The sequence below is a fragment of the Salvelinus namaycush genome, chromosome 16 (assembly GCF_016432855.1).
Source record: "Salvelinus namaycush isolate Seneca chromosome 16, SaNama_1.0, whole genome shotgun sequence".
NCBI lineage: Eukaryota > Metazoa > Chordata > Actinopteri > Salmoniformes > Salmonidae > Salvelinus > Salvelinus namaycush.
Window position 1 is genome coordinate 35567437 of NC_052322.1, and position 19211 is coordinate 35586647.

Consider the following 19211-nt stretch of genomic DNA (forward strand, 5'->3'; position numbering starts at 1 on the left):
TTTGTCCATTAAAATAACATCAAATTGATCAGAAATACAGTGTAGACATTGTTAATGTTGTACAATTTTTACATTTATTTAAACTTTATTTAACTAGGCATGTCAGTTAAGAACAAATTCTATATTTACAATGACGGCCTAGGAACAGTGGGTTAACTGCCTTGTTCAGGGGCAGAACGACAGATTTTTACCTTGTCAGCTTGGGGATTCGATCCAGCAACCTTTCGGTTACTGGCCCAACGCTCTAACCACTAGGCAGCCTAGTGTAGCTGGAAATGGCAGATTTTTTAAATGTAATATCAACATAGACGTACAGAGGCCCATTATCAGCAACCATCACTCCTGTGTTCCAATGGCACGTTGTGTTAGCTAATCCAAGTTTATCATTTTAAAAAGCGAATTGTTCATTAGAAAACCCTTTTGCAATTATGTTAGCACAGCTGAAAACTGTTGTTCTGATTATAGAAGCAATAAAACTAGCCTTCTTTAGACTAGTTGAGTATCTGGATCATCTCCAACTGTGGGTTCGAGATTACAGCCTCAAAATGGCCAGAAACAAAGAACCTTCTTCTGAAACTTGTCAGTCTATTCTTGTTCTGTGAAATGAAGACTATTGGATGCGAGAAATTGCCAAAAACTGAAGATCTCGAACAGCGCAGTGTACTACTCCTTTCACAGAATAGGGCAAACTGGCTCTAACCAGAATAGAAAAAGGAGTGGCAGGCCTCGGTGCACAACTGAGCAAGAGGACAAGATACAGTATATAAAACATAGGAAAATCACATTTTTGACTGCACTGGCAGATGCCTCACAAGACCTCAACTGGCAGCTTCATTAAATAGTACCCGCAAAACACCAGTCTCAACGTCAACAGGGAAGAGGCGACTCCAGGATGCCAGAAGGTCAGCACAACCTAGAATGCCAGCATCCTGGAGTCACCTTGTCACTGTTGGCGTTGAGACTGGTGTTTTGCAGGTACTATTTAATGAAGCTGGCAGTTGAGGACTTGTGAGGCGTCTGTTTCTCAAACTAGACGCTCTAATGTACTTTCCACACTATGAGGTTGGAAAAATACTACGGAATTGTGAAATTATGACAACGCACTTTTAGTGTAACAGGTGTTTGAAAAGACTGCCTGAAATGTCAGCATTTTTGGCTGGGTGGGGTTTGGTCTGCCTGATATAAGTTAATAGACCAATAACAAGAGTTTGCCCTCCTCTCTGCCAGTAGCAGCTAGTTTTCAGATTACACATCCCTCCCATTAGGCTCCTCCAATTAGGCCCTTCTCTCTGACCACTCCCAGACAGTCCTGGCAAAATTCTTTCTTGAGCTATTTTTGTTTCTTTTTGACCATTTTAATTCCAGTCACAGTAAGGTACTTAATTGGTACCCAGAAATGATTTGATATTGAGATAAAACGGCTGCATTGGACCTTTAAGTGTGTAATGTGCTGTTTAAATCACTTGGTTGAAGAGGTAGTCCTCAGTGGACTGGATTAAGGAAGTGCAGCGTCAGATTTCTCATCATCATGAATGCTGACATACCCACGCTGCTGTATCCAGCTTCAAACCGCCAGGCAAAGCAGGGCCACTGCTAATCTGGGCCCGGTGCTGCTGTGGCAGTAATGGCTCCCACTGTAAAAAGAAGATCCTGTAAGAACAGATAGAGCATTTCCTGGTTTCCTCTGTAGCAGCTGTTGTAGATGTCTGAAAATGGTTGTATTCTCCACATGCCTGAACAGTCCATTAACCACAACATGTTCCCTCAAGAGTATGTCCCAGCTCTAACGTATGCTGTATGCACCATCTTGGTGCATAATGTTTCACTGCAGGTAGAAGATGCCTGTGGACAGAGATATAGGATCAGCTACTCCAAATCTAAAGGCAACATTATCTTCAGATCAGCGTCTATTGGAGCAAATTCCATTTACTCTTAATGTATCTAATAGGATTCTCTGTGTGGCTTCTGTCTCACACTAAAACTAGCTGTCTTGATCTCTTGACCCTTCCCACTATGTTACTGTGGAAACAGAGCAGCGTGACCTTCCGGGTCACAGATTGACCCGCCAGTATTCTGTTTGAGTTACCTAAGTGGCTGTTGGAGGAGTTTCTTCCTGTTGTACCTCTCTCTAATGTCCACACTCCCTCTAATGGGGATCAAAGGGTTAAACGAGGCCCTGGCAGCTGTCAGCATATGGATGGGGGATGTGTTGGTGTCAGGTTCCCCCCTCCCTCTCCTCTCTCAGGAGACACATTCCTCACATACTGTAGTAGTTCTCCAAACATCCAGATTATTCACCAAATGTTCCTTTCATTGTTTCAGATGACGGGCCCTACTCTAAGGGCAACAAGGACTCTGGAGGGACCGACCATGCCTCCAGGAGACGCAGTATTGCAGGTACAGTGGGGTTACACCTTACTGTGACTTTCAGTGATTCCACTGTTTCTCCTCTGTGGTACCATGTCCAATATTTTCAGCCTTACTCTCTCCAAGATGTAAGGATATCTGAAGGAGTGAAGCTTTTCAATGGGATTGTTTGATCACACATGTTCCATCACGTCTGCGCTGCATTGGTTGATAAGTGTGGCACTGTTATGAATATCTCGTGCTATAGTGCTTAGATAAGGAGGAAATATGCCTATGTAACATACCTGTCGTTGGAGACAAAAGGAGTCCTCTCCCCCCCGTGAATTTAGCATGATTTAACAGCACAGCACAATGTGGCCAGAGCCAGAGACAGAATGGGACCAAGCACATAACCACAAAAAACTACAGCATCTGAAGGCACTACAACTATATCCATCAGAGTTAGTGTCAAGCCCAATTTATCCTAAATTCTGTTCAGGAAATGAATACATTTAATTTAGAAATCTGTAATAATTTCCTTTTTTCTGTCAAGATTTACTTTTTCAATTAATTCACTGAATTCCATCCCGTTATGGGGAATGTACTGAGTTTAAATGTAGCTGACCCCATCCCACTATCCATGACATCCATCAGTTTATATGTAGCCGACCCCATCCCCTATCCATGACATCCATCAGTTTATATGGAGCCGACCCCATCCCCTATCCATGACATCCATCAGTTTATATGTAGCCGACCCCATCCCCTATCCATGACATCCATCAGTTTATATGGAGCCGACCCCATCCCCTATCCATGACATCCATCAGTTTATATGGAGCCGACCCCATCCCCTATCCATGACATCCATCAGTTTATATGGAGCCGACCCCATCCCCTATCCATAACATCCATCATCAGAGAGTAGAGGGAGGGGGAGAGAGAGAGGAAAGAGAGAAAGTGAGTCAGACAGAGAGAGATAATGAGGGGTAGAGAAAGAGACAGAACGTCAGAGGCAGAGATAATCAAGCCGTGTTTGTAACAGTTCAGACAAACAGACTCTGTGTCCCAGATGGATGCTGACTCAGTGACTCTGTCCATCCACTGTTCCTCCTGTGTTTTTTCCCTGTGTGTCCCTGTGTGTTCCTGTGTGTTCCTGTGTTTCCCTGTATGTTCCTGTGTGTCCCTGTGTGTTCCTGTGTGTTCCTGTGTTTCCCTGTATGTTCCTGTGTGCCCCTGTGTGCCCCTGTGTGTTCCTATGTGTCCCTATGTGTCCCTGTTTGTTCCTATGTGTCCCTGTGTGTTCTGTGTGTGTCCCTGTGTGTCCCTGTGTGTTCCTATGTGTCCCTGTGTGTCCCTGTGTGTTCTGTGTGTTCCTGTGTGTTCCTATGTGTCCCTGTGTGTCCCTGTGTGTTCTGTGTGTTCCTGTGTGTCCCTGTGTGTTCCTATGTGTCCCTGTGTGTCCCTGTGTGTTCTGTGTGTTCCTGTGTGTTCCTGTGTTTCCCTGTATGTTCCTGTGTGTTCTGTGTGTTCCTATGTGTCCCTGTGTGTTCTGTGTGTTTCCCTGTGTGTTCTGTGTGTGTCCCTGTGTGTCCCTGTGTGTTCCTATGTGTTCCTATGTGTCCCTGTGTGTTCCTGTGTGTTCCTATGTGTCCCTGTGTGTTACTATGTGTCCCTGTGTGTCCCTGTGTGTTCTGTGTGTTCCTGTGTTTCCCTGTGTGTCCCTGTGTGTTCCTATGTGTCCCTGTTTGTTCCTGTGTGTCCCTGTGTGTCCCTGTGTGTTCCTATGTGTCCCTGTTTGTTCCTGTGTGTCCCTGTGTGTCCCTGTGTGTCCCTGTTTGTTCTTGTGTGTCCCTGTTTGTTCTTGTGTGTCCCTGTGTGTCCCTGTGTGTTCCTGTGTGTCCCTGTGTGTCCCTGTGTGTTCCTATGTGTCCCTGTGTGTCCCTGTTTGTTCTTGTGTGTCCCTGTGTGTCCCTGTGTGTCCCTAGAAGACTACCGGGGTGTGACCACCGTGGACCTGATAAAGAGGGAGGGCAGCAGCCTGGGCCTCACCATCTCCGGGGGGTCCGATAAGGACGGCAAGCCCAGAGTGTCAAACCTACGGCCAGGTGGGCTAGCTGCCAGGTGAGATCTCCACTGAGATGACACATCCGTAACCTGGCAACCGCAGCGAGCTGTCTGTATGTGTTACCCACACCATCCACACTGTAATACACCGCCTCACACTAACCTGGGGATCATAAATGCTGCAGATCAGCTGTTTACTGGGTGATGTGGAGCCTGGAACTGATATTCCACCAGAGCATAGTTTAGGAGAGTGTCTCCTATGTTAATAAACAATCACACAAACTAAATTAAATTACATCTTACTACAGTGAATTAATTGGTATTAAGTTAATGTAGAGAGAACTGTTTTAAGCGACTACCTGCTTTATTTAATTGCCTCCCAATTCACTTGGTATTCATAGTGATTTAAAGTTTCTATTTTGGAGTGTGGAGCGATGTTATTTCAGTAAAGATAGTTGAATTAACATTCAATTCATATAATTTGTCCTTATGTCAGCCATAAAAGAACAAAACGCAGTGGAAAGCTCTCTCACGCTTCAGAGTGACTAAGTGGCATGTGACCGCAGCCTCTCATCTTTATTTATTACACACACACACACATATTAAATACTGGAAAATTAATTTATTTCTGCCACCACAAAAGTGTCTCAGTATAGAATGTGGTCGACCGACTAGATATGACAATCATGATATTACTTAACAGCTTATCTCACTGCTATTATAACCATTACACCACTGGCCTGTTTGCTAGTCGACTCGGTTGCTTTCATATACACAATATATCTATGTTAAGATGAAAGCGTATGACTGTGTTTGGTAGGCTCATGCTGATGTGTGTGTCCTGAGTCACTGTAGCGATTGGCAGTAGCCCAGAGGTGTAGCAGAGCAGCACATCTATTTAATTAGCATCCAAATGAGCATCGTGTTGACTCACAATGTCACATGGGAGACATCATGTGAAACATGTCTCTCATCTCTATCTGTCTGTCTGTCTGTCTGTAGAATTCTAGGGTTGCATCTATTTGCATAGCTTGTGTTATAATTAGACAGACTTTCTGCTACAAAGATGCCGAACATTAGTCATGACAGGGCAGTGATGAAGATACACAACAACGTTCTGAAGCCATGAATCAAGAGATTAGATGTTGTTTTCAGAGTCTATCATTAGTGGGGCAAGGAGGTTTTCCTAAACATGTGACCCAACCAACCCAGAGTTATTCCCTGGCTAAGTGACATGGTCAGGAAAAACTCATCAAGCAACGTCTTCAATGTTCTCTGCTGGGGATGTGCTCTATTGTAGCTCTACCTGAGTGCCTCTATCTCTCCTTGTAGGAGTGACCAGCTGAATGTGGGAGACTACATCAAGTCTGTGAATGGCATCAACCTGTCCAAGCTCCGCCACGATGAGATCATCAGCCTGCTGAAGAACATAGGGGAACGTGTGGTGCTGGAAGTGGAGTACGAATTACCTCCCTTTGGTACGAGCACTTCTAGTGTGTATAGTCCTGCGTCTATTATAGTAGGTCTATAATATCCATATATTTTCAAATAACATATACAGTAGTGGAGATAAGGTCAACATAGCTTGCCTTTGTTCTTGGTTGAAAAAGCTTCCAATTCTCTCTGTTGTTGTCTTCTCATAATGGGACATTATTCCAGTACAGTAGTTGTCAATCTATTTCTGGACTGTGACCCAGCAAGTAAACAAACTAATCAGAATCCCAGTGGAGGCTGGTGTCATTTTCAATCGGAAGACACGCTCATTTGATGGCCCAAATGGAATGAATGGAATGTGTTTGATTTCTTTGATACCTTTCCATTCCAGCCATGAGCTGTCCTCCCTCCACTGGATGATCCAGTTTTGACCCATAAGGACCAAAACAGCAACCCAGCAGTGGGTCACAACTCACATTGGCAGTTAACACTAACCCTGAACCCAAGGACCCTGTACAGCAAACGAGAGGGGAAAAAAGCTAAGATAAAAGAATTCAAACTAAGGTTAAAACACTGAATGTGAATCATGAATGTGACAGTTGTTCTCTCTCTCCCCATCTCTGTTTTCAGTCCAGAATGCTCCCTCGGGTGTCATATCTAAGACCATAGAGGTGTGCCTATACAAGGAGGGTAACAGCTTTGGATTCGTCATGAGAGGTGGGCATCATTCAGTCTGCTAGAATGTACAGTGTGTATAATGAAGGGTGGCAGAGGATGAAAGATTGAACCTGATTGTGTGTGTTCTGCTTCTCTAGGAGGGTTCCATGAAGACTGGCACAGGTCTTGTCCTCTGGTAGTGACCTACGTACGGCCCGGGGGTCCTGCTGATAGGTAAAGACATGCATAGGTGTGTGCGTGCACACACGTGATTATTCCCTCATGAGTAATTTCACATGAGTAAGCGATTAAGAAGCTCTGGAATGCCTTGTTTTCAGTCAGTGTATGTATCTGTGTGCAATCTGTACAGCTTGCTGGACCTGGTTTTCTCTTTGCCATTTGTTTCAATGGCAAATGCTATTGAAAAGATGTAGTGATGCGTGCCCCCCAGACCTATGGAAATGCAGTCATGCATTAATGTTATATCCACATTAACAGTATAAAGAGCAAGCTTCATCCTAAGGCTAGGGACTAGCTAGCTGAATGCTGTACTGCACTGTTTCTGTCCAGGATTTCTCAGAAGATTAAGGGCAACATACATTGTATATACATCATATAAATCAAACAGTGACATGTTGAGTGTACTGTACACCATGAGAGAATATATAGATATTATTTATGCTTATTCATTTATGTTCATTAATGTCCTGAGAGGTCAGAGGTAGAATCTATCTTTTACCAGAGAGAGGACATTGGGAGCTGTTTGGTGGCGAAAGATGACTGTACTGCAATGTCCAAAACACCCCCTTCTTCCCTTTTTAATGTTCCTCTATTCCTAGAGACAGCAAACAGAAAGATGGTGACCATGTGATGTGTCTGTGTGGACGGAGTGCCTGCATTCGATGCCCTCTCCTTCATGCACACTTAAGGGTTAGTGTTCTCTCACCTCTCTCTTTGTCTCCCTACCAGAGAGGGCACACTGAAGGCTGGTGACCGCGTGCTGAGCGTGGATGGGATGCCCTTAAACCGAGAGAAGCACGCTGACGCCCTCACTATGCTGATGCAGTGTAGCCAGGAAGCCCTGTTCCTGATTGAGTATGACGTCTCCGTCATGGGTGAGCACACACATGCTGGTCGGAGGGGTATTATGTGAGAATACGGCAGGCAAGGCAACATCGCTCTGAGGGTAAATTATGCGCCCGTTCCACAAGAATGTATTAGAGCGTTCGTTGCTCACAAGCCGCCACTGGGGATTCACACGACTACAAAACATGTCAACACTTAGTAGGAATGGTACAGCAGGTACATACAATAAAACAATAAATACTCTACTGATTCTATTATAGAAGTCGACTCTATACCATATGTAAGTAAGCCAAATCACCTGGAAGTTTAGGATAATTTTTTTTATCTTTCATTTTGCATGTTACATAGAACGGTTTTATTCTTCTAAATGAAGCAAAAAAACTAAAACAGAGATCTAGGCTTTCATATACCCTAATTAGAACTAGTGCTTCACAGTCAGTCAGTCAGTCAGACAGTCAGTCAGACAGATGTTCCTGCCCCCTCACAGAAGGATGCAGAATGTTGAGGACCGAGGGCTTGCGTCAGTTTGGCTTGGTCAAATGTCAAATAACCCTTCAGTCTGTTCTCCTCCGATAAAAAAAATGATATACAGAAATACTTCATTTACATAAGTATTCACACCCCTGAGTCAATACTTTATAGAAGCACATTTGGCGGCGATTACAGCTATGAGTCTGAGAATATAGAGCTGGCGGGATTTTCCATGCACCGGCAGAACAGAGACGCTACCTCTGGTAAGACGAGGGGTGGGGGTGTGTGTATTTTTGTCAATAACAGCTGGTGCGAGGTATTAAAAGATGTCTCGAAGTATTGCTCTCCTGTGGTAGAGTACCTTATGATAAGCTGTCAACCGCACTATCTACCAAGAGAGTTCTCATCTGTATTATTCGTAGCGTCTATTTACCACCAAAAAGCGAAGCTGGCACTAAGACCGCTCTCAACCAACTCTATAAGGCCATAAGCAAAGAAAATGCTCACCCAGAAGCGGCGCTCCAAAGTGGCCGGGGACTTTAATGCAGGCAAACTTAAATCAGTTTTACCAAATTTTTATCAGCATGTCACATGTGCAACCAGGGGAAAAAAATCCTAGACCACCTTTACTCCACACACAGAGATGCATACAATGGTCTCCCCCGCCCTCCATTTGGCAAATCTGACCATAATTCTATCCTCCTGATTCCTGCTTACAAGCAAAAACTAAAGCAGGAAGTACCAGTGACTCACTCAATATGGAAGTGGTCAGATGACGCGGATGCTACACTACAGGACTGTTTTGCTAGCACAGACTGGAATATGTTCCGGGATTCATCCAATGCCATTGAGGAATACACCACCTCAGTCTTCAGCTTTATCAATAAGTGCATCGATGACGTCGTCCCCACAGTGACTGTACGTACATATCCCAACCAGAAGCCATGGATTACAGGCAACATCTGCATCGAGCTAAAGGCTAGAGCTGCCTCTTTCAAGGAGCGGAAGACTAATCCGGACGCTTATAAGAAATCCCGCTATGCCCTCAAACAAGCAAAGCGTCAATACAGGATTAAGATTGAATCCTACTACACCGGCTCTGACGCTCGTCGGATGTGGCAGGGCTTGACAACTACTACGGACTACAAAGGGAAACCCAGACGCGAGCTGCCCAGTGACGCGAGCCTACCAGATGAGCTAAATGCCTTTTATGTTCGCTTCGAGGCAAGCAACACTGAAGCATGCACGAGAGCACCAGCTGTTCTGGATGACTGTGTGAAAACGCTCTTGGTAACCGATGTGAACAAAACCTTTAAACAGGTCAACATTCACAAAGCCGGTGGGCCAGACGGATTACCAGGACGTGTATTCAAATCATGTGCGGACCAACTGTCAAGTGTCTTCACTGACATTTTCAACCTCTCCCTGACCGAGTCTGTAATACCTACCTGTTTCAAGCAGACCACCATAGACCCTGTGCCCAAGGAAGCGAAGATAACCTGCCTAAATGATTACCGCCCCGTAGCACTCATGTCGGTAGCCATTAAGTGCTTTGAAAGGCTGGTCATGGCTCACATCAACAGCATCCTCCCGGACACCCTAGACCCACTCCAATTCGCATACCGCCCCAACAGATCCACAGATGATGTAATCTCACTCCACACTGCCCTTTCTCACCTGGACAAAAGGAACACCTATGTGAGAATGCTGTTCATTCACCCCCAGGTGGTAAGAGTAGGCAACAACACGTCTGCAACGCTGATCTTTAACACTGGGGCCCGTCAGGGGTGTGTACTTAGTCCACTCCTGTATTCCCTGTTCACCCACGACTGCGTGGCCAAACACAACTCCAACACCATCATTAAGTTTGCTGACGACACAAGTGTGGTGCCAGGACAACAACCTCTCCCTCAATGTGAGTAAGACAAAGGAGCAGATCGTGGACTACAGGAAAAGGTGGGCCAAACAGGCCCCCATTAACATCGATGGGGCTGTAGTGGTGTCCACATCACCAACGAACTATCATGGTCCAAACGTACCAAGACAGTCATGAAGAGGGCACGACAAAATCTTTTCCCCCTCAGGAGACTGAAAAGATTTGTCATGGGTCCCCAGATCCTCAAAAGGTTCTATAGCTGCACCATCGAGAGCATCCTGACCGGTTGCATCACCGCTTGGTATGGCAACTGCTCGGCATCTGACCGTAAGGCGCTACAGAGGGTAGTGCGATCGGCCCAGTACATCACTGGGGCCAAACTTCCTGCCATCCAGGACCTATATAATAGGCGGTGTCAGAGGAAAGCCCAGAAAATTGTCAGAGACTCCAGTCACCAAGTTATAGACTGTTTTCTCTGCTACCGCATGGCAAGCGGTACCGGAGCTAGGAACAAAAGGCTCCTCAACAGCTTTTATCCAATTCTTTCTAGTAGATTTTCCCAAGCTCTGTTAAGTAAGACCGGCGGTGAACAGCAATCTTCATGTCATTACACAGATTTTCAATGGGATTCAAATCTGGGCTTTGGCTGGGCCACTCAAGGACTTTCACATTCTTGTTCTGAAGGCATTCCAGCATTTCTTTGGCTATATGCTTGGGGTCATTGTCCTGTTGGAAGGTAAATCTTCGCCCAAGTCTAAGGTCATTTGCACTCTAAAGCAGGTTCTCATCAAGGATTTGCCTTTATTTGGCTCCATTCATTGTTCGCTTTATCCTTACCAGTTTCCCTGTCCCTGTCGCTGAAAAGCATTCCCATAGCATGATGCTGCCACCACCATGCTTCACGATAGGGATGGTGTTAGACGGGTGATGGGCTGTGCCTGGTTTTCTTCAGACTTAGCACTTTGCATTCAGGCCAAATAGTTGCATTTTTGTCTCATCAAACCACAGAATATTTTGCCTTATGCTCTCAGAGTCTTCCACGGGCCTTTTTTCAAACTCTGTTCGTGCTGTCATGTACCTTTTTCTCAGGAGTGGCTTTCGTCTGCCCACTCTCCCGTAAAGCCCAGATTGGTGAAGTGCTGGAGAGACTGTTATCCATCCGGCAGGTTTTCCCATCTCAGCCAAGGAACTCTGTAGTTCGGTTAGAGTGGTCATTGGGTTCTTGGTCACCTCCCTGACCAAGGTCATTCTTGCCCTGTGGCTCAGTATAGTCAGACGGCCAGCTCTAGGCAGAGTCTAGGTTGTTCCATATTTTTTACATTTCCCAATGATGTTCTCTTGGAAATGTTCAATACTCTAGAAATTGTTTTATCCCCTTCCCCATATATACAGTACCAGTCACCTGGAATGCATTTCAATTAACAGGTGTGCCTTGTTAAAAGTTGTAAATCACTTGCTCCATGCCAGGGGGGGTTTACTGCCTAACTTCATCTGGTAAACAGAATACGCCCCTCAGGACAGCTGTAAGTCAGTGACAGGGTCTGGGACACTCCTCTGGCACGGTGACACTCCCCAGGCAGTACAAGGTTGGACTTGAGTCTCAGACAAGATATCAGACGAACTGACGTTTCACTGAGAGTTCCCAATCTAGTGTGCCTGATTTTCTCTGTTTCGCCCCTGGCTTCTAGTTCTGTCAATTCTCCGTTATCACTGGATAGCATGTCTCATACTGTATGTCATCAGCTGAGACAGCTTGACATCTGTGCTGCCGGAGTTAAATGTTAAGTGAGGTGGGTTGAGCTGAAGTAAATGGGAATATCCTTGTTTGGAATAAAGTGGGAAAACATCATTAACAAACCAAATGTCCCCTTAAATAAAATAATGGGGTCTTCAATTTAGAGAGAGGAGATAATGAATACAAAGTAAATGTGGAAATTATAATTATAACATTTCTTAAGTACTCAGACACTGATTTCATCACTGTACTGTAGTGACCTTATTATCCCAACATCAAGCAACCTCATCAATTCACTACAGTACTATGGATATTCCACGCTAATGCCGTGTATGTCTGTCTGTCTCTCAGAGTCTGTGCAGCAGGCCTCTGGCCCCCTGCTGGTGGAGATAGTGAAGTGTCCTGCAGCCAGCCTGGGTGTCAGCCTGGCTACTGCAGTGTACAGGAACAAGCAGGTCATCATCATTGACAAAATCAAACAGGCCAGTGTGGTGGAGAGGTGAGCCAAGCCTCCTGTCACATACAATGTCAAACTTTTTTACTTGCATACCAAAGAGATCATACTGTATTTTGCATGAAAATAGCTTTATCCTAAATGTAATATGCTTTTCTACTTTCAAATCCCTCTCTGTCTGTCCCTTTCCTACCCCTCTCTCTCTCTCTCTCTCTCTCTCTCTCTCTCTCTCTCTCTCTCTCTCAGGTGTGGGGCATTGCATATAGGTGATCTTCTCCTGTGTATAGATGGGACCAGTACTGAGCACTGTTCCCTGATGGAGGCCACACAGCTGTTGGCCCAAACCTCTGACGTTGTTAAATTGGAGATCCTGCCAGCCAATCAGAGCAGACTTCCCATGAGACCTCAAGACACAGGTCTTTATATTTTTATTTATTTAACCTTTATTTAAGTAGTCAAGTCAGTTAAGAACAAATTCTTATTTACAATGACGGCCTACCAAAAGGCAAAAGGCCTCCTGCGGGGACGGGGGCTGGGATAAAAAATATATATATATAGGACAAAACACACATAATGACAAGAGAGACTACACAACACTACATAAAGAGAGACCTAAGACATCAACATAGCATGGCAGGAACACATTACAACAACACAACATGGCAGCAGCACAACATGGTAGCAGCACAAAACATGGTACAAACATTATTGGGCACAGACAACAGCACAAAGGGCAAGAAGGTAGAGACAACAATACATCACGCAAAGCAGACACAACTGTCAGTAAGAGTCTTTGAGTGAAGAGATAAAAATGTCCAGTTGGAGTGTTTTTTGCAGCTCGTTCCAGTCGCTAGCTGCAGAGAACTGAAAAGAGAAGGGACTCAGAGATGTGTGTGCTTTGGGGACCTCTAACAGAATGTGACTGTCAGAACGGGTGTTGTATGTGGAGGCCTAAGAGGGTTTTATAAATAAGCATCCACCAGTGGGTCTTGGATGGGTGTACAGAGATGACCAGTTTACAGAGGTATAGAGTGCAGTGATGTGTCCAAAAGGAGCATTGGTGGCAAATCTGATGGCCGAATGGCAAAAAACATCTAGCCTGCCGATCTATAAATTACGTCTCATTAATCTAGCATGGGTAGGATGGTCATCTGAATCAGGGTTAGTTTGGCAGCTGGGGTGAAAGAGGAGTGATTACGAAAAAGGAAACCAAGTCTAGATTTAACCTTAACCTGCGGCTTTGATATGTGCTGAGAGAAGGACAGTGTACCGTCTAGCCATACTCCCAAGTACTTGTATGAGGTGACTACCTCAAGCTCCAAACCCTCAGAGGTAGTAATCACACCGGTGGGGAGAGGGGCAGTATCCCAACACTCTCCAAGGCGTCCTCTCCTCCCCTCTTCACAGTCCTTTGTTTATGCAATGTTTAGGTAGTTTTCTAGCTAGTAAGATGGCACCAACAGATATGGCAGCTCTGCTTCTAGCTCCTAAGCAACTTTGCAGTATTTCAGTTTTTTGTGTGTTATTTCTTACATTATTAGCCCAGAAATGTTTTTGTGTTATTACATACAGCCAGAAATAACTTTTGGATATCAGAGCGGCGGTAACTCACCAGCATTATGGACAGGAATATGACTTTCCAGAATTGGATCCTTTGTTCGTACCACCCAGGACAATTGAACTTATTCTAGAGGCTGCTCCGGCAGAGAAGAGGTATTCGAAGTGGACTTCTAGTCCGACTCAGGAGGCATGCATACCATCCACCGCTTCTGAGTATATTTCTTGCTAATGTTCAGTCTCTGGATAATAAAGTGTTTTCTTTTTTATTCATTTTATTTCATCGTTATTTAACTAGGCAATCAGAACAAATACTTATTTACAATGACGGCCTACACCAGCCAAACCCGGACGATGCTGGGCCAATTGTGCGCCGCCCTATGGGACTCCCAATCACGGTCGATTGTGATACAACCTTGAATCAAATCAGGGTGTCTGTAGTGATGCCTCAAGTACTGAGATGCAGTGCCTTAGACCGCTGCGCCACTCGGGAGCCCAGGGCGAGGATCTCCTTCAGAGAGACATCAGGGATTGTAACATACTCTGTTTCACGGAAACATGGCTCTCTTGGGATATACTGTCCCCGTCCATTCAGCCATCTGGGTTCTCAGTACATCGCGCAGACGGGAATAAAGAACTCTCCAGGAAGAAGAAAGGCGGGGTTGTATGTTTCATGATTAACCCATATGGTGTGTTTGTGATAACATACAGAAACTCAAGTCCTCTTTTTCACCCAACTTAGAAAATCTCACAATCAAATGCCGACCGTATTACCTCCCAAGACAATTTTCTACGAATATAGTCACAGCCGTGTATATTCCCCCTCAAGCCAATACCATGACGGCCCTCAAAGAACTACACTGGACTTTATGCAGAGTGGAAACCACATATCTTGAGGCCGCATTTATTGTAGCTAGGAATTTCAACACAGCAAATTTGAGGAAAACACTACCAAAGTTCTAACAACACATTGACTCGCGCTGGTAAAACATTGGACCACTGCTACTCAACTTTTCGAAATGCCTACAAGGCCCTCCCCCACCATCTCTTCAGCAAATCTGACCACGACTCCATTTTGCTCCTCCCTTCCTATAGGCAGAAACTTAAACAGGAAGTACCCGTGCTAAGGTCTATTCAATGCTGGTCTGACCAATCGGAATCCATGCTTCAAAATTGTTTCGATCACGCGGACTGGGATATGTTCCGGATAGCCTCTGAGAATAACATCAACGAATACACGGATATGGTGACTGAGTTCATCAGGAAGTGGATAGGAGATGTTGTAGCCACTGTGACTATAAAAACCTACCCAAACCAGAAACCGTGGATAGATGGCAGCATTCACGCAAAACTGAAAGCACAAACCACCGCATCTAACCATGGCAAGGTTACTGGGTATATGGCTGAATACAAACAGTGTAGTTATTCCCTCCGTAAGGCAATCAAACAGGCAAAACGTCAGTATATGTCACATCCGTCAAAGGGAGGAGACCAAGGCGCAGCGTGATTGGAATACATTCTTCTTTTATTCAAACGAAGAACACTTAAACAAACTAACAAAACAACAAAACGAACGTGAAGCTATAAACAATTAGTGTTGACATGCAACTACACATAGACAACTACCCACAAATACAGGTGGGAAAAGGCAACCTAAGTATGGTTCTCAATCAGAGACAACGATAGACAGCTGCCTCTGATTGAGAACCACACCCGGCCAAACACACAGAAATACAAATCATAGAAAAAGGAACATAGAATGCCCACCCAAATCACACCCTGACCAAACCAAAATAGAGACATAAAAAGCTCTCTACGGTCAGGGCGTGACAGTATAGAGACAAAGTGGAGTTGCAATTCAACGGCTCAGACACGAGACGTATGTGGCAGGGCCTACAGACAATCACGGACTACCACGGACTACTTCTCCAACCTCAGGAGGCTGAAGAAATTTAGCTTGGCCCCTAAAACCCTCACAAACTTTTAAAGATGCACAATTGAGAGCATCCTGTTGGGCTGTATCACCGCAACCGCAGGGCTCTCCAGAGTGTGGTGCAGTCTGCCCAACGCATCACCGGGGGCAAACTACCTGCCCTCCAGGACACTTATAGCACCTAATGTCACAGGAAGGCCAAAAAGATCATTAAGCACATCAACCACCCTAGCCACGACCTGTTCACCCCGCTATCATCCAGAAGGCGAAGTCAGTACAGGTGCATCAAAGCTGGGACCGAGACACTGAAAAACAGCTTCTATCTTAAGGTCATCAGACTGTTAAATAGCCATCACTAGCTGGCTTCTACCGGATTACGCAACCCTGCACCTTAGAGGCTGCTGCCCTATATACATAGACTTGAAATCACTGGCCACTTTAATAATGGAACACTAGTCACTTTAATAATGTTTAAATAATGTTTACATACTGCTTTACTCATCTCATACATATATAATGTATTTTATTCTACTGTATGTTAGTCAGTGCCATGCTGACATTGCTCAATCTAATATTTATATCATTCTTAATTCCATTCATTGACTTTTATATTTGTGTGTATTGTTGTGAATCATGTTTAGATGCTACTGCACTGTTAGATGCTACTGCACTGTTGAAGCTAGGAACACAAGCATTTAGCTACATCCGCAATCACATCTGCTAAATATGTGTATGTGACAAATACAATTTGATTTGATTTGCATATGTAACCCAGTAGAAAAACATCAGATACACTTTGTTTTAAGCATATTCACACCCCTACATAGTTCCCTCTGCTGCTGTAAAGGGATTGCAGAGGGTGAGCTGCCTCCTCCCGTATGCTGTGAATCACTTAAGTGTGGAGAGGGCTGGAGGCTACGAGCTCTGCACCCTGGGGTAGACCGCAGGCCTTTTATGCATCCCGACAAGCTACACACACACACACACACACACACACACACACACACACACACACACATACACATACACATACATACATACATACATACATACATACATACATACATACATACATACATACATACATACATACATACATACATACATACATGTAAGAATTAACAGGTAGAAAGGAACACCTAACAGCTGATTGACAGAGCCTTTGGTCAGAGGTTGTTTCTTAGTATGTGAGGTTGGGAAAGATTGTGAAGCCTGAAGTGTGGTATAACTACGCTGTGTCTTAGTGTCAACTACAGTGGCTTAGTCTTATCTGCGGTGGGCGTCTCAGCATTAGAATATGGATCTTATGGCTAAGTCATTATATTATGGAGACACCCACTTCCCAATGGAGTTGGATTACATATTGTTATCTGTCATCGTGAACATGGATTATCATATTGCACTGTATCACACTAATGTATGTACTCAAGATAGTGAAAAGAAAGTGTTTCAGTTAGGTTTTTATTTGTGCCTAGAAAATTACTGTAATTTTTCATGTCCTTCTAAATTGGATTAGATGTAGATTCATTATTGAAATTAAATGCCACAACGATGAGATTATATTTTAATGATACATTCCCTTTGGGTATTAGACATGATCATAAAATGCAATTTGTCTAATCCTCACTGGGATTTAATAAGACTGATATGGCAACGAAAAGATAAGCTGTTTCTACAGTATTCCTCAGTAAAGATAGGAATTAGAGCTCTACTCTGCAGGAGCCAAAGGGTTACAGGACCACAGAGTGGGATGGAAGTTTTGGTGGAGTGGATAGAAGTTGCCCCGAACTACTGAGAAAGGGTCACATCTTGTCACTTCTTATGGTTAGGCCTAGGGGATACGAAAGGGTTAATGACAACTTCTGCCTGAGACGAACGTTGTGGACGTTTGAAAAATACTTGCTTTCATAAGACATACTACAATGTCTTGGATTTAACCAGATTACCTGGATCTGTGAGACATCCATGGCTTTCTTGCAAATCCGTCATCCATGTGAGGAGGGAGACTGTCACAGATTAAGACTGTACGAATAGAACACTAAGGATTACTGTCGTGTGTAATTCTCCCCGTTAAATATAGCTGTGTGGTTTGGTCACATTCAAGTGTGGAGTGTAGCTCCACATTTTTCCCTTGAATGTTTCATTAATGATTTGGTTTTATTTACTACATTGTTTGTGGGTGTGAGAATAGAATAGCCAATACTGTATCTTTCGGCTACAACCTGCATTGTACAGCATTAAAGAATATAAATAATTTGTAAAGGGAGTAAACATCTGGGGACACAGCCATCACACAGTAAATGCAGTCCAAAGAGTGGAACATTTCAGACCAGTATTTATTCTGTATCATCTGGCATCTATATCTCCAATCCCATTAACTTTTCACACAACTGAATAAGCCTCAGGTTTGACACTGACAGCTCACATGCTCAATTGGTCAATTGGCCTGCCAATCAGGAGAGAGGCAGGACATATCTTATCCATGAGGCGTCATCTGCAATTAGCCTTTCGGGTTTCAGCTGTGTTCAATGAAGGCAGATTCACATGGCATGTCCTCTCTTCGCAAGGCAGTATTAGCTCAGTGAGAGTCAGTTCTGACTGACCTGCCAGTGTTTTTACAAACCTAGTTTCTTTTGCTTTCTTCAAAGTGAAATTGTAAAATGTTCTCAAATCTGCATTCAGCTTTGTTGAAGCTTGTTAGTAAACGTAAGATAACATTTCTCAGCCAGTCTGTCCTTCTTTGCTCCATTCAGTTACATGTCTCACTGATTTTCCTGTGTTGACAAAAATGCATTATGCCACAGGATTCAATCTAGTGTACCATGAAGAAAACAAAATATCAATGACTCTGCCTGTTGTTATCCTGCAGGCTCTGGGGTGTAAATGGAGATTCAAACAGCATTTCATGGGCAGAATTTAGCAGCACATTGCTGTGCCTGAGCAGAGAGTAATTTTCCTTATAAACAACTTTTAAATGTTTTTTTGTTTCATTGTGGATGCAGTGAAAGTGGAGAAGAGCAACCTTCACCATTGGGACCCCACTGTTAACTACAGCCACACCCAACACTGCAAGACATGGAGCAGTCCCAGCCACCCACTCAACCAGCAGGACCACTGCACATGTGAGTTATAATGTGTGAATATGCTGCTGGGTATAGTACAGTATATAGCATTTTCATTGCTAAGTGTATGTATTTTAAAAGTTGCTGTTGATCATCTGTCTTTTTTCAGTTTATGATCCTCTGATCCCAATGATAATGTTGCGATATAATTAACTGTGTATTAGCATTGCATGTAGCCTAGGTGCAGTGTGGAGTTACAGGTCAAGTGACGAGTTGCATTATTCTACCTTGAAGGGTTTTCTCTTTGCATTGATTTGATGTTGTGAGCATGTGTCCTTTCAGCTCTGGTGTGTGGTGGCTTCTCCCCTTCCTCCACAGCCACCTCAGGGTACAGCAGCAGCCAGGGCAGCAACACCCTACCCTGCCCCATCCCATCCACCAGCCCCCGTAGCACCACAAATAAGAGACGCCAGAGGAGGAAGGAGCACAAGAGCTCACGTATGTGGATTGTGTACTGGTTTAAGAACAAATGT

General features: G+C 44.3%; 1 protein-coding gene across 1 annotated transcript in view; it reads left to right on the plus strand.

The window, feature by feature from the left end:
- The first annotated feature begins 2149 nt into the window (after positions 1-2149).
- The window catches only part of grip2a (glutamate receptor interacting protein 2a), a 46073-nt gene continuing 29011 nt past the window's right edge, over positions 2150-19211 (plus strand). The window contains exons 1-10 of the mRNA XM_039011549.1: positions 2150-2219; positions 2323-2397; positions 4335-4470; positions 5746-5891; positions 6478-6564; positions 6663-6738; positions 7474-7619; positions 12024-12171; positions 12373-12542; positions 19021-19176. Coding sequence (XP_038867477.1) covers positions 2150-2219; positions 2323-2397; positions 4335-4470; positions 5746-5891; positions 6478-6564; positions 6663-6738; positions 7474-7619; positions 12024-12171; positions 12373-12542; positions 19021-19176 — 1210 coding nt within the window. The remainder of the gene's footprint in view (positions 2220-2322; positions 2398-4334; positions 4471-5745; positions 5892-6477; positions 6565-6662; positions 6739-7473; positions 7620-12023; positions 12172-12372; positions 12543-19020; positions 19177-19211) is intronic.